General features: G+C 43.6%; 1 protein-coding gene across 5 annotated transcripts in view; it reads right to left on the bottom strand.

Moving 5' to 3' along the window:
• Nucleotides 1-13,722, bottom strand: part of LOC121271345 (transportin-2) — a 46,464-nt gene that overhangs the window by 12,113 nt on the left and 20,629 nt on the right. For all 5 annotated transcript variants that reach the window (XM_041177290.1, XM_041177291.1, XM_041177289.1 and 2 more), the window contains exons 7-15: nucleotides 12,688-12,810; nucleotides 11,382-11,500; nucleotides 10,662-10,722; nucleotides 10,127-10,289; nucleotides 8,155-8,307; nucleotides 6,893-7,118; nucleotides 6,414-6,585; nucleotides 5,660-5,746; nucleotides 1,809-1,916 (exon numbers count right to left, since the gene is read on the bottom strand). In XM_041177290.1, the coding sequence (XP_041033224.1) occupies nucleotides 1,809-1,916; nucleotides 5,660-5,746; nucleotides 6,414-6,585; nucleotides 6,893-7,118; nucleotides 8,155-8,307; nucleotides 10,127-10,289; nucleotides 10,662-10,722; nucleotides 11,382-11,500; nucleotides 12,688-12,810 (1,212 nt within the window). The remainder of the gene's footprint in view (nucleotides 1-1,808; nucleotides 1,917-5,659; nucleotides 5,747-6,413; nucleotides 6,586-6,892; nucleotides 7,119-8,154; nucleotides 8,308-10,126; nucleotides 10,290-10,661; nucleotides 10,723-11,381; nucleotides 11,501-12,687; nucleotides 12,811-13,722) is intronic.

The raw sequence follows: 13,722 nt of genomic DNA, 5'->3' as shown, positions 1-13,722 counted from the left end.
GCGGAGAAGAAAAGAGTTGACGTTTCGAGTCCTCATGACCCTTCGACAGAACTTGAGTTCGAGTCCAGGAAAGAGCTGAAATATAAGCTGGTTTATCTGTCTCTCTATCTCTCCGCCCCCCACACACACACCTTAAACCAGCTTATATTTCAGCTCTTTCCTGGACTCGAACTCAAGTTCTGTCGAAGGGTCATGAGGACTCGAAACGTCAACTCTTTTCTTCTCCGCCGATGCTGCCAGACCTGCTGAGTTTTTCCAGGTAATTCTGTTTTTGTTTTGGATATAAAGTTGGTTCAGTGACAGGAAACAAAGGGTACTGGCTGACAGGTGCTTCTGTGACAGGAAGGCTGTTTCCAGTGGGGTTCCGCAGGGCTCAGAGCTAGGTTCCTTGCTTTTTGTCGTCTAGATTAATGATTTGGATGTAAACACAAAGGGAATGATCAAGAAGTCTGCAGTTGACACAAAAATTGGCCATGCAGTAGATAGTGAGGAGGATTGCTGTACCATAGGAAGACATCAATGGACTGGTCAGGTGGGCAGAAAAGTGGCAAACTGAATTCAACCCAGACAATTGAGAGGTGATGCATCTGGAGGAGTCAAACAAGGCAAGGAATACACAATAAATGCAGGGAGACAGAAGTGTAGAGGAGTGAGAGACCTTGGCGTGAATGTCCACAGATTCCTGATCCCAGGGCAAGTTGATAAGGTGGTTAAGGCAGCATATGGAACCCTTTCATATTCTATGCCTTGGCTAATAACTAAGAGCAGGGAGGTTATGCTGGAACTATGTAAAACATTAGTCAGGCCACAACTTGAGTACTGTGTGCAGTTGTGGTCATCTCATTACAAAAAGGATGTAATTGCATTAGAGGGGGTACAGGAGATTTATGAGGATGTTGCCAAGACTGGAAAATTACAGCTATGAGGAAAGATTGGATAGGCTGGGGTTGTTTTCCTTGGAACAGAGGAGGCTGAGGGGAGAATGATTGAGATGTACAAGATTGAGGGGCCTGGATAGAGCAGATGGGAAGGGCCAGAGAGGTCAGTGGCTAGGAGGGCACAGATTTAAAGTGATTGGTGAGAGGATTAGAGGGAAGGTGAGCAAAGTTTCTTTCATCCAGAGGATTGTAGGGGTCTGAAAATCACTGCCTGAAAGGGTAGCAGAGGCAGAAATTCTCAACTCCTTTAAAAAGTGTCTGGATATGCACCTCAAGCACCATAGCCTTCAGGGCTACAGACCAAATGCTGGAAAATGGGATTAGGCTGGGAGGCTTGTTTTTTGGTCGGCGTGCACATGATGGGCCAAGTGGCCTCTTTCTTTGCTGTAATCATTCTATGATTCTACAAACACCACCTATATGCAGTAGATAAAGGAGTTAAACTGTCTACAGCAACAGTGAATAAAAATAGAAGTTGACAGTTTGGTTAGTATGGGTTTCTGGTCCTGCTCAGCTATTAGCCAAATCTCTATTTCAACAAACACCCCAACCACCCCCTATGCCCACCTCTCCATTTTCAAGTATTCTACTGATTAAACAGCACCCAAGCAAATCTACATTAAAACCAAAAGAGGCTGAAGATGAGACCATGGAACTTTGGGCCACTATTCCCAGCTCACACTAGTTCATCCACTGCAGCAGCTACAGACAGCATGCATTCTGCGATGATGTACCTTACTACTGAATCTCAATCTGTGAAGCTACTTTGGATGAGGACGAGTGCAGAAAATTCACAGATTGAGAGACTCCCACAATCAAACTTCACAATGCATGTTCTCCTCATTCAAATGCCAGTTAAAAAGAGCTTACCATGGCTTGGGCGAGTGTCTTCTGCACAAGTGTTACACAGCGCTGATACACAGGCTCACAGTAGGGGAGGAAGCCACTCTGAAGAGCAGTGGCCACTGAAGAGAGGCACTAAGGAAGAATAAAGAGCAATGAATATCGATACCACAAATGAAAGGCAGAGAGTTAGAGGGCAATAGCAACAGCCATCAAGGTAACCACATCTGTAACAAAACCTTTAGCATTGGCTGTACATCAGATAACTTATCTTCGGATCACAGCCTGGAGTCAAGGAGATATGGAAGCTTCAACAGTAAGAGCAGCAAAAGCTAACTGAACAATCTAAAACACTCTCTACAACATGACAGCTTCCAGTAAAAAACCGCACCCCAAAAAAAAAACTGAATTCCCTCATCTCCTGGAATGTTAACTATGGCTGGGATTCAATATCAAAGGAGCAGTGAAAGTGAATGTGACAGAGAGTTTTATATGTCCAATGTTGTCCAAATGAGGACATCCATTCACACTTTTCAGAGGAGAGTTCCTGGACAGTGATCAAGAGCAAGGAGCCCAGGTAGTGTACCTCTCCAAGCCGAGATGCCCCTGGTGCTGTGATTAGCACTGACCAAGGGTTAAACTAGCAATCTTCCTGCTTTGTGAGGATCAGTACTATAAACAAAGTGCACCAATTTAAGCAGCATTTAAAGACAATAGTAATGCATAAAATGTAACTTCCATGGAACATTCAGCCCAAATAGTCTATGCTATTGATTATACTCCACGCAAGTCTCCTTCCATCCTACCTCATCTCACCTTTTCAGCTTAGCTTTCAATTCCCTTTTCTTTCATGGACTATATATTTCCTTTTGAAACCATTAAAACTTCATTGTGCTCCACATTCTAACCACTGAGTGAAGAAATGTATTCCCATTTTCCTATTGGATTTATTAGTAACAATCTCGTCATTATGTCAAAAATGCAAAACGCTAGAAATACTCAGGTCAGGCAGCATCTGTGGAAAGAGAAACAGAGTTAATGCTTCAGACTGATGGCCTATCATCAGAACTGGAAAAGGTTTTATGCAAGCAAAAAGTATTGCTTAAAAAGAAACATGTCTAAGCTTTTCGTCTTGCACTCACAAGGACACTCCAATAAGGGGAAAACAACAATTTATACTTATGTGAAGAGAGCTGATTGATTGGCAAATGGCGTTGCCATGGAGAATGCACCACTGAAGGTGACTGACAATTAAACTGCCAAGCATGGTTTGAAATTTAAACCAGGGAGCTTGACCCTGATTGGTCAAGGCATTGTCCTGAGGAATGAGTCAGCGAATGGCTGTCACTTATTTTGTTTAGCTGAAACAGGCGCAGCGCACGTACATGTTCTTTCTGTCTGCAAAGATCAGGGCCCTGTGTATTAATATATGTAGTTTATAGTACACACAAATGCACCACATTACGAGCCTGACTGACCATCTTACATTGGTTGCCAGTGTAATTCTTAGCATACTGAGGGTTATTTAGCAAATGTTGTCCAATCACAGAATCACATCTAATGTTGGACACTGTGTTTTGAGGTTTGCAAGCACAGGCTGGTTGGGTATGGTCTGTACCTGCCCATTGCGATCAGCAGCTGGGACATGCTGCTTGATACAATCCGCCAGTCTTTGGTACACATGGCCTACATACCTAGGCCCCTTGAGCTCCATCCCATGCTCAATTCACCTATGAAATGGAGCAGTCAAATGAACTCTTCCTTGATAGACTAGTTGAGAAATCTGCCAAGGGATTCTCTACTACAATCTACCACAAGCCTATCTTCACTGCTCAATATACGCATTAGGATTCTTACAGTTTCACAGCTAAGATTGGTCTTATTGGCAATCATGTAAAATAGGGCCCAAGCCATTTGCTTGATGTTGAAATAGGGCTCAAAGGCATCCTGCAGGATAATGGCTACCCTGATCAGATCAGATCATTTCACCCTGTATATCACGCAAACTCATGAACAGGCCTAAGGCCATCACTTTCAGCCCTGAAAAGTGCACAGTCCGCCTCAGATTGCCCTAGAAGAGAAAGGTATCTCAAAAATTTGAGTAACAGGTGAAGCTAGCTGTTGCACACTGCTACTATGCAGTAGCAACATGAGTGGTATTTGCCATTAACAGGATGCTGCCGTTGAGCCAAAAAGACGTTCTGCTTATCACACAAACAAGTAATGTGGGATATGAGTTTCAGTGCCAGTGTGATGCCAGGTATATAGACCGTATGTCCCAAACACTGGCAGATTGCATCAAACAGCATGTCCCAGCTGCTATTTGCAATGAGCTAGGTTCAGACCATATCCAACCAGCCCATGAGATGCAAAACTCAAAACAGTGTGCAACATTAGGTGTGATTCTGTGATTGGACAACATTTGCTAAATAATCCTCAGTGCGCTAAGAATTACACTTACAACTAATTTAAGATAGTCAGTCAGGCTCGTAATGTGGCACATTTGCATGTAATAGAAGCTACATATATCAATACACAAGGCCCTGTTCTTGGCAGACAGAAAGAACATGTACACACATTGTGCCTGTTTCAGCTAAACAAAATAAAGAGACAGCCATTCGCTGACTCATTCCTCAGGGTAATGCCTTGACCAATCAGGGTCAAGCTGCCTGGTTTAAATTTCAAACAATGCTTTGCAGTTAACTGTCAGTCACAATCAATGGTGCACACTCCATGGCAATGCCACTTGCCAACCAATCAGCACCCTCTTCACATACAGTATAAATTGTTGCTTTTCCCCTTATATTGGTATTCTTGCGAGTGTCCTGATGAGTACAAGACAAATAGCCTAGACATGTCTCTTTCTTTCAGCAATACTCAAAGTTCTGTACTACGAAACAAAAGTCAGAAAAGCAGGGAGGGTGGCGGGAGGTGGGGTGAGAAAGAACAAAAGGAAAAGACTTGATAGGGTGGAACGCAGCAAAAGATTAAATAACAGGAGATGGTAATAGGACAAGTAAAGAGACAAAAGATTGGTCTATCTTTGATGCTGAAAAAAAATGGGAGTGGGGTTATGATCTTTTATTTCAAATTTTCAGCATCTGCAGTATTTGCTTTTGTATTTAAAACCTCTACTTTTCGATTTTCTCCATCCTATCCAATCTATTTATAATTGGAAATATCTGTTAGGTATCCTCTATGTCTTCTCTATTTTTTAAAAGAAAAAAAAAGCCCCAGCTAGTTGAATCTTCCCCGATTGCTGTAATCTCAGAGTTTGGTAAAATCTATTTTGTGCTTTTCGCCAATGTTTCCATATCCATTTTTATAAGATGGAGACCAGGACTGTACAGAGCACTGTAAGGATGGCCTGAGCAGGGTCAGGCAACATTGGACCTTCAATGTTTTTGGGGTGGGGTGGGGGAATGCTTTATTCAGGTAATATTAGAGTGACAGGGGCACAAGTTTTCCACTGGTTAGTGAACTGGTAACCAGGTGAATCAATTTAAGATCACCGGGAAAATATGAGATGATAAGCAGGACATTTTGCTGCAGCTTGATGTTAGGACACAAAGTTCCTGGCCAGAAAGCGGTGGAAGCAGAATCCATAACTTCATAAAGCATGAGGGATAAATATTCAACAAAGATGTGTTTTAAAGAGCTGAGGAAAGGAATTAGGTGGGTCAAAGAGGGTTACAGTCACAAGGGACCAAATAGCCTCCTCCTGTGCTTTAAAGCTCTAGGATTCTATTAACTTAAACCCTGTGCTTTTTAGTGGCTGCAGATGCAGAGATAGAATATGCAGCCCATTGATCTTCATGTAAAGCTTCAGCACTACCTCAATTGTCGCTGGGTTACCATACTGCTCAATGGACACTCACCTCCAGCAGTGGGAAGAGATCTTTATCTTCATCCTTCAACTCGTTCCATTTCTGAATGAGAGGGGGCATTAGTTTCTGGATGTATTCCTGTGGGTGCAGAGTGGAGCATTCTGCCATTAATGCATGCAGAACTCAAGTATCCTTGTCCCTCCAACACAGTAAAACAGCAGCACAGCAGCCACACACACAATGAAACCATCTCCCTCTTGTTCAGTCAGATTCCAGGGAACAGGCAATCACCAATACATAGTTAATTTCTTTAAGCTGCAGCCTCAAAAGTCAAAATTCAAGCAAAAACTAATGTATGGAGTGAGCACACCAAGCCAGAAAGACCCAGAACAAAGACTCCAGGAAATGGTCTCCATTACCACAGGTCAGCCATATCGTGTTGGCAGTTCTAACAGCTTTAAGCTATCCAGCAATCAGTAAAAGCAGGTGCTGTCCTGTGCACTGCTATAACTTCAGGTGGTGGAGAATGAATTGCACCTCCTGAGCCAACACTGCCAATTTAGAGCAACATGCTGAGTGACAAATGCAGTGAGCAGCCGGAGCCCATTGCTGCAAGGGTTAATTTACAACTCTTGCTAATGTCCTTTAGGCCTCGCTCCCTTACCCAAGAGTTCCAAATAAAAACATTGCCTGAATTATGCATTGGCTTCAGCACCCCAGGCTGGCGAATTTGAAATCAATGCATTGCATACTTTGACCCCGCCCCAGCCACTATATAAAAGTCAGATCCACAGCAACTGCCTACTGGCTGATTGAGGTGATGTCCCACAGAGTCGGCCAATGTACCAATGGCATCGTACAGAATCAGCAAATTCTTGTGCTGGTACTTTCCAAATGCAAAGACCAGTGTGTCGAGGATGTAACTGAGATATGGGACCAGCTCTGTGCAGGCCTCCTCCTCCAACGTAGCAAACGCACTGCAGGCAGAAGAAAGGCAGAGTCAGGGACACAGATTGGAGTTGGCAAGGTCAGTCAGGAGAAACTTACAACCACTCAAAACAGGAAGTGAAAAGTAGCACTGTTACTGAATAAGATCTAAATTCGAACACCACCCTCCCCCACCAACTGCTAAATCCCCAGCAGAATAACCCTAAGGATCCTCTATAACAGAGGACTGATACTGCAGTCTCCAATTCAGACACTATGAATACACATATTATCACTCTATTCATCACTTCTAGAGTCACAAGCAATACAGAGCTGAAAACACAAGGCCTAATTTACCTGCATGCTGCCTCCTGTACTCGCTTATTTCCATCCAGGATTCGCTTCAGGAGTTCAGTCATCAGTGGTTTCAGATACTGGTCTGGCGGCTGGCTGACCACCCAGTGTGCATAGCGGCTGAGCGTCCAGCAGGCGATTGAGCGCACTAGTGCCTTCTTATCCGGCAGACACTGTATGAGGTGTGGGATCAACTCAGGGAGGTACGGAACCATCCCTTGCATACAACCTAGGGGTAGAAATAAAGCAGGATTAGGCACAAACTAACAGGGTGAGGATGAATAGGATCACTATCCACATTGTGTGGGGTTATTAACAGGCTCTACCGTATATCGCAAGAGAGTCATGAGTTTTTGGAGGTGGAAGCAGAATATTTGAATATTTTTAAGGCAGAGGTAGATAGGTTCTTGATAAGCAAGGTGGTGAAAGGCTATCGCAGGTAGGCAGGAATGTGGGGTTGAGGTTACAATCAGATCATGATCTTATTGAATGGCAGAACAGGCTCAAGGGGCTAAATGGCCTACTGCTCCCAATTTATATGTTCACCAGGAATAGACAGAAATAGATATGGGGAGGGGTGCAAGATCGATATAACTGGAGGAGGAGGAGGGTGCATTGTACGCTACAGGTACAGAATCTCAAAACCAGCGACTTCAGGACTGAGTCCATGCCAGATTTCATGTCTTGCTGGTTTTCGGGTTGGGCAGTTCAGACCAGGTCAAGGTCAAGGGTTGCCTGGACCACTTAGTGTGGGAAAAGACGGGTGTTGGCATGTCACTGCAACACCTAGCCAAACAAGCCAGTAAGTTATATCTTACTCAACTAATATTAAAATTCATGCATGGCAGCCTTAAAAAATGTCCGGTTTTTGGATAGTCAGATTTGAGACACTGTACTTGTACTTACAGATTCAGATCAGGTCAAATCAAATTCAAAGCTCAACTTGTTGTGTGCCTGATTAACTCAGACTCTTGTATTGAGACAGATCTTAGAGCTGAAAGTAGCACATTTGAAGCATTGGGGGGAAAAAAGCATTTATAAAACTTGTGGAATCTAGGTCTAACTGCAACAGCCTGAGTTATAAACTGAATGTTATGTAGCAGTACAAGGACAAGTTGAAACCAGCTGTCCAGAATTCAGGCACAAACACATCAGGCATTAGAGGCTTTCTCACTGATTTCTGCACTCAGAGAACATGCCGCTTTAAGAGCTGCTCTCACTCTCAGCTCAGCTCACATTTCCAACATTCAATTCTTGCTTCATACCTTCTGCGATTGCTCCCAAAACCAGGATTCCGGACTCTTTAATAACCCAATCTGGATGGAACAGCAGCCCCTTTAGTAGTGGCAGAAGATGAGGAAGAAGATCGTCCCGGAAAACATTGGCCAAGACATCCAGAGCAGCAGCTGAGCATTTCCCTGAAAGGAAAACAGTAGCATGAAGAGCAGTGTTCACCCAGTACATACACACCAGTGTGCACAAGCACAGTCACACAACCTAGAGTCTGTATAGTCACCCAGTGTGTTTGCAAACACAACCATTCCAGAGTAAACAGCATACCAGGCCCACCATTAGGTCAAACTACTCCAATGTGACAAATGTCCAGCTAATGGTTCATATTAATACTTAGTGGCAATGTTTAGTTCTGGGAAGATTGTTGTTGTGAAGGTAAGGTAACTAAAACGCTCAGCTTCAGAGACTGCCAAAACATCTAAAAGAAAATGGCAGTTCAGAAGGTTACCCATGATTGTCTAAAGCAGTCAGAATAGAAGAGATGGAGCCATAAAACAGCAGGTGGGCTTACTTAGCTGGAGATAAGATGTCTAACACTGCTTGGAAAGAAGTGCAGTCCAGAGGAGATGTTTTGTTTTCGGAGTTAGAGCTAAATTAGTTTAAAAGCATCCAGTGAACCCTGAAAGGTGATGTCATTATGCAGATGGGTGGAGCTTAGTGTGGTTCTCTGGTTTCAATTTATCTGTGTTTCCTGGGAGAGGTGGTCAGTTGTAATTTGAACCTTATTGATTTGCAGCTCCCAGAAGCCCTGGGAGCTGTTCAGTGCAGTTAGGGCCCAGAAAAGTCCTGGGGAGCTGAGAAGGTGGTAGAAGATCATTGGCTCCATGCTAGGCAGATAGGGCTCAGAGAAGCCCTGGGAGACATTTATAGCTCAGCACATTTGGGAGACTGGAGTCCAGAGAAACCAAGGGGCAGCGCCATATTAGTGAAGTTAGCAATCTGCGAAAGGTAATTAGAGGCAAGAGTGCAGCTTTGTGAATCACATGGAACAGTCTCAGCAGGAGAGATTTAACTATCCGGAGGTGAGCAATTGTTGAGGCAGTCCAAGGTAGGGTGGCTTTTGAAGGAATTCAGGAGGCTAGATTTTCAAAAGTGAAGAGTTGAAATCCCACTTGGTGGAGAGAAAGTTTTAATGAGATTTTGAGACTCAGCGTCAATAAGATCTGGGTGGGTTGCGCAGTAATCTGAGAGATGTATCTTAGTCACGTCTGCCATGTAAATTTGCAGTGTGTTGTGTTAGATCACAGCTTGCCTGTTAATTCATATTTACCTCATGTTAATTCTAAATATTAGAGTAGAAGAGATATTGCAGATTGCTTTTTTTTCTTTGTATGGTTATGGTAAAGCTTATTTTTTTTGTTTAAAACCATGGAATCTTCTGGCTTTATTCTCCCAGTGAGTAACTAAGATTTCAAACTTTTTCCACTTTAGACAACATGTTACTGGTCCCTAACTGGATCATAACAAATGCCTACACTAGACCTCAAACAATACCACAATAAACCCAAACAAGATGGCAGGTTACACTGTGGTGGACAATTCCAACTGTCCTGTGGGAGAAAGGGTCCATTCTCGCACCTTCTCATGATTTGTACCCCACCTGGTAACAAGTAAAGACTTGTACCGAGTTTGGAAACTACAAACCTAAGGTTCCTTCTGTCATCTTCCTGATGAGCTCCCCCTTCCCATTTATCTCTTTTGTTACTAAAAGTACTGACTTGTGATTCATAGAGGTCAGGAGAAGGGCCCTTCAGCTTGGCACAGTTAACCCAGCACAGATCAGGGACCTACCTAGTCAACACGGCTCAATACCAGAGGTTGGTGCACTAGCCCACCAGTTCAGGTGGGAGGCTCAAAGTCTTGGCACTGCACCCCCCCCCTCCAAAGTGGCTCAATGAGTAAACAGACACTTCCTGGGGAAGTAGTCACTCTACACAAACATACTCAGGTTCCAGTCGGAAAGAGTGTCATCATCATCATCATCAAAGTCTTCATCTTCCTCAGCAGCATCCTCCTCATGCTGCAATGTAACCGTGCGGGACTTATGAAACCGGGGCTTTATGTCCTGCTCACTATCCGGAACTGCTTCATCCTCTTCTACGTCACCCTATACACAGGCACAAAATAGAAAGAACAGGTGTATAGGCACAAAATAGAAATAACAGCACAGATCAGCAAATAAAAGGATAATATTGTAGAGTCTTGGAAAGAGATAATTTTACTAGTGCAGCACAGAATAAAATGCCCTCACACTAACCCAATATCAGAACACAGGGTCTACTGCATTAGCATGCCATTTCCCATTACTCACCAGTCATCCTTTGAACTCCCAGCAAAGCTGTCAACAAGATTCACCAGGAACTCCAAGTTGGCCTCAAACTCACTTCTTACAAGACTGGTGATTGAGTTTGGAACCAAAAGTTGACCAACTAACCCACTGCCCAATCCACAAAGCATTACAACAGCTAACTGTTCTCACCTTTAAAAGTATTATGTCAATCTCCGAGTATTTCATCCCATTCACTAAAATAGGAATCAATCTAAAAAAGACAAAACATCAGATCTTGTTTATTAACAGAAAGAAGAACACCCTCCAAAGTAGAACACAAAGATAGGGTATCTGATAGTAGTGATAAGGCACCTCTTATTCAAAGGTGCACCTCGTACTTCCTGTGATATTATAATCCAGAATCTGTTTCACTTTGTCCATGCTAGCAGAATCAGGAAACCATGTCCTGCACACATAGGGGGGGGTAAGTGCACAACTGACTTGTGGAAACATCATTACAGTAAGCAAGCAGTGAATTTATGGAACAGGCTCCCTTTGGACGCAGTGGAAGCAATTTGTACTGATTTATTCAAATGTAAATTAGATTTATTTCAGAAAATAACAGAGACCCAGCTTATGAATAATTGGGGACCTGCAGGGTGGTGAGTGGAGTATGCCTGGAAGGAACAGGTAACTCTGGACCCATGATTCCCAACTCTTTCCACCACTGGGGGTTTTCCACACCTCATGTCTGGGTCTGTTGTAGACTCATTGAGAGAGACTGATCACTGTGATTAGACAATAACTCCTTCGTTGTAACATGCAGGATGGTAGAAGAGGAACTAGATGGGCCGTGATCCGTGTGACTAACAGTTCTTTGCTGTGAAGGCAGTCCGCTCCCACTATCCCCACTCATTTGCTGATCCTTACTGTATGAGGTGTCCTGATAGCGCCTCCTTACAGATGGGCTGTTCAGCCAATGTCAGCCAGAACTCACACGCTTCCAAAGCCACGTTTTCATCAGCATCCTGTGTCCTCTGCAGCATGTACTGGGAGTTAGAGGTAAAAGCAAAACAGGGAGTTACTGTGAGCTCCAGAAAACCAGCATAACCCTGGGGTCTGCCCAGAGAGAGAGCTTACTCACTAGCACTCACCAACAGTTAGTGACTCAGCAGGGGGGTTGGGTGGAGGTGTTTTTGGGTAAAGTTCAAGTCCGTGTCCATGTCTATGAGCATTGGCCACCCTCAGTACCTTTCCCATGAGGGAGGGACACCACATCTACATCTGACCCTGTTCCCACACATCTACACAGGAGTAGGATGAATCCACCCCTCTGAAATAAACAGGTGAACTGTAGCCAGTCCAGAGAGGAGGCTGGGATTGGAACCTGGACTTTTCCAGCTTCTCAATGGCTCAGTTACCATGATGTGCATTTATCAATGGAACTAGCAGAGACCCACTTAAACATGTTCAAAGATACACCCAACTTTCCAAGTCTCAACACTCACGAGGAAGTCAGCTCTACAGCAAATCCACGAATAAACCTCCTGTGTCAATGATTCCAACCCAGCCTACATAACTCAGCTGGGCAGAACCGTCCAAAGGGCAGAAATTTCAGCCCTATTTCAGGGCATGAGCACAGGAACTAGACTGACAACAGCACTGTAACAGAGAATGCTGCATGCCATGGCAAGACAGTACCAAAAAGAGAGGTGCTCTGCCCAAGGTGCTGTCTTTCTGATGAGATGTTAAACTGCAGCTATGTCTAATGGTTTCACGGGTTCGGTACATGGCATGGGTGATAATTCTGAACTAGGTTATCATGCTGCCTTGGCCAATGTCCTTCTGTCAAATTTCAGTATCAAAAGCAGTTTGACAGTCAGCTCACTGCTGCTGGATCATGTCAACTCTAACAAGTGACTACACTTCTAAATCATTTATTGATCTGGCACAAAATGTTGGAGCTTTTCTTTCCAAATCACAATGAACTGAAGTTATTTCATATGGAATTTACTGGCGATTAACTTGTTTTTCCCAGTGTTATGGTCTAACCGATCAATCAGAACAAATAGGTCGACAATTACAGAACCCCAGCTGCCAAACTAAGTCTAAAACCAAAGACCAATACACAGACCTAAATTATACCGTGTACACTCATTCAGCAGACATGTATCTCTACATAGCTGGATCGTGTGAACACTACCTGCATCTCACTACACACAATGCAGATACATACCTGGATTATACTGTGCATGTGTGGGATAAGACGATCTATCCGAACCTCTAACAGCATCACCAGCGCCCGACACACATTCTTCCTCACTTCTGAATCATCATCTGTTGCCAGTGCAAACAAGTGCTGCAGGAAATAAATCAGAGCTTTGTTTTAGCATAGCCCAATCCTGAAAATGCTATACAAGGGACCTTACGGTTACTTTCTGAACCCTTGCTAAGGGCTGATTTTATTTTAATGCTGTCTTTTACGTCTGTATCCAATTAAGTTACCCATGCAGGTCGTGTCACGAGTCAGTCAGGGCACGTTCAACACGATTGGTCTCTCCACTTCTACACAAAGGCAGGCCAGTTTTCCCAGTGTGGGCACTAGCTTCAATTGAAGGTGCAGCCAAGGAGAAATAAAATGAAACTTAAAAAGTTAAACAAAAATAAATAGAGCAAAGGAAGAAGAAAGTGTATCTTTCCTACACAGTATGGTCAACTGGCAATATTGCAGCTCCTTCCTGTCACATGGAGGGCTGAAAGCTAAACAGTCAGCAGAGACACAGTTGCGATGTGCATACACCTTTTAATATTCAATTAAAATAATTGAATTGTGACATGTAAATAAAAATGTATCTCCCCTTTAATAACATGAATGTTTGGAAGAAACTTTGGAGGGAGCAAACTCTTGCTGCATCCTGAACATTGCACAATTCTCCCAGTATGTCATCAAGAGGATGCATCATTTTGCATTGGAGAAGCACACAGCTCGGAATCAAAAGGAAATCATTTCAAACAAAACACTAAAGCAAAGTGTCCCGAGGCACTTCATACCTGCAAGCAACAGAACAACTCAAAAACAGAATTTCAGACTAATTTGTTGATTTTTTTCCCAATCTATCTCCACAGAATCAGGTTTTTCTTTCCACACTTGAAGATGCTGAAATACAGGAGCCACTAGGCCCCATTATTCATGCCTGAGCCAGTGTGTTGTTGGGCATAGCCAGAGTCAACTCTGTTCATGCAGGCTTTCCAGCAGGATTCTCTCGATAGG

Source organism: Carcharodon carcharias, chromosome 30 (assembly GCF_017639515.1).
Source record: "Carcharodon carcharias isolate sCarCar2 chromosome 30, sCarCar2.pri, whole genome shotgun sequence".
In the NCBI taxonomy this organism is placed as follows: domain Eukaryota; kingdom Metazoa; phylum Chordata; class Chondrichthyes; order Lamniformes; family Lamnidae; genus Carcharodon; species Carcharodon carcharias.
This window is presented reverse-complemented; position numbering and strand designations above follow the sequence as displayed.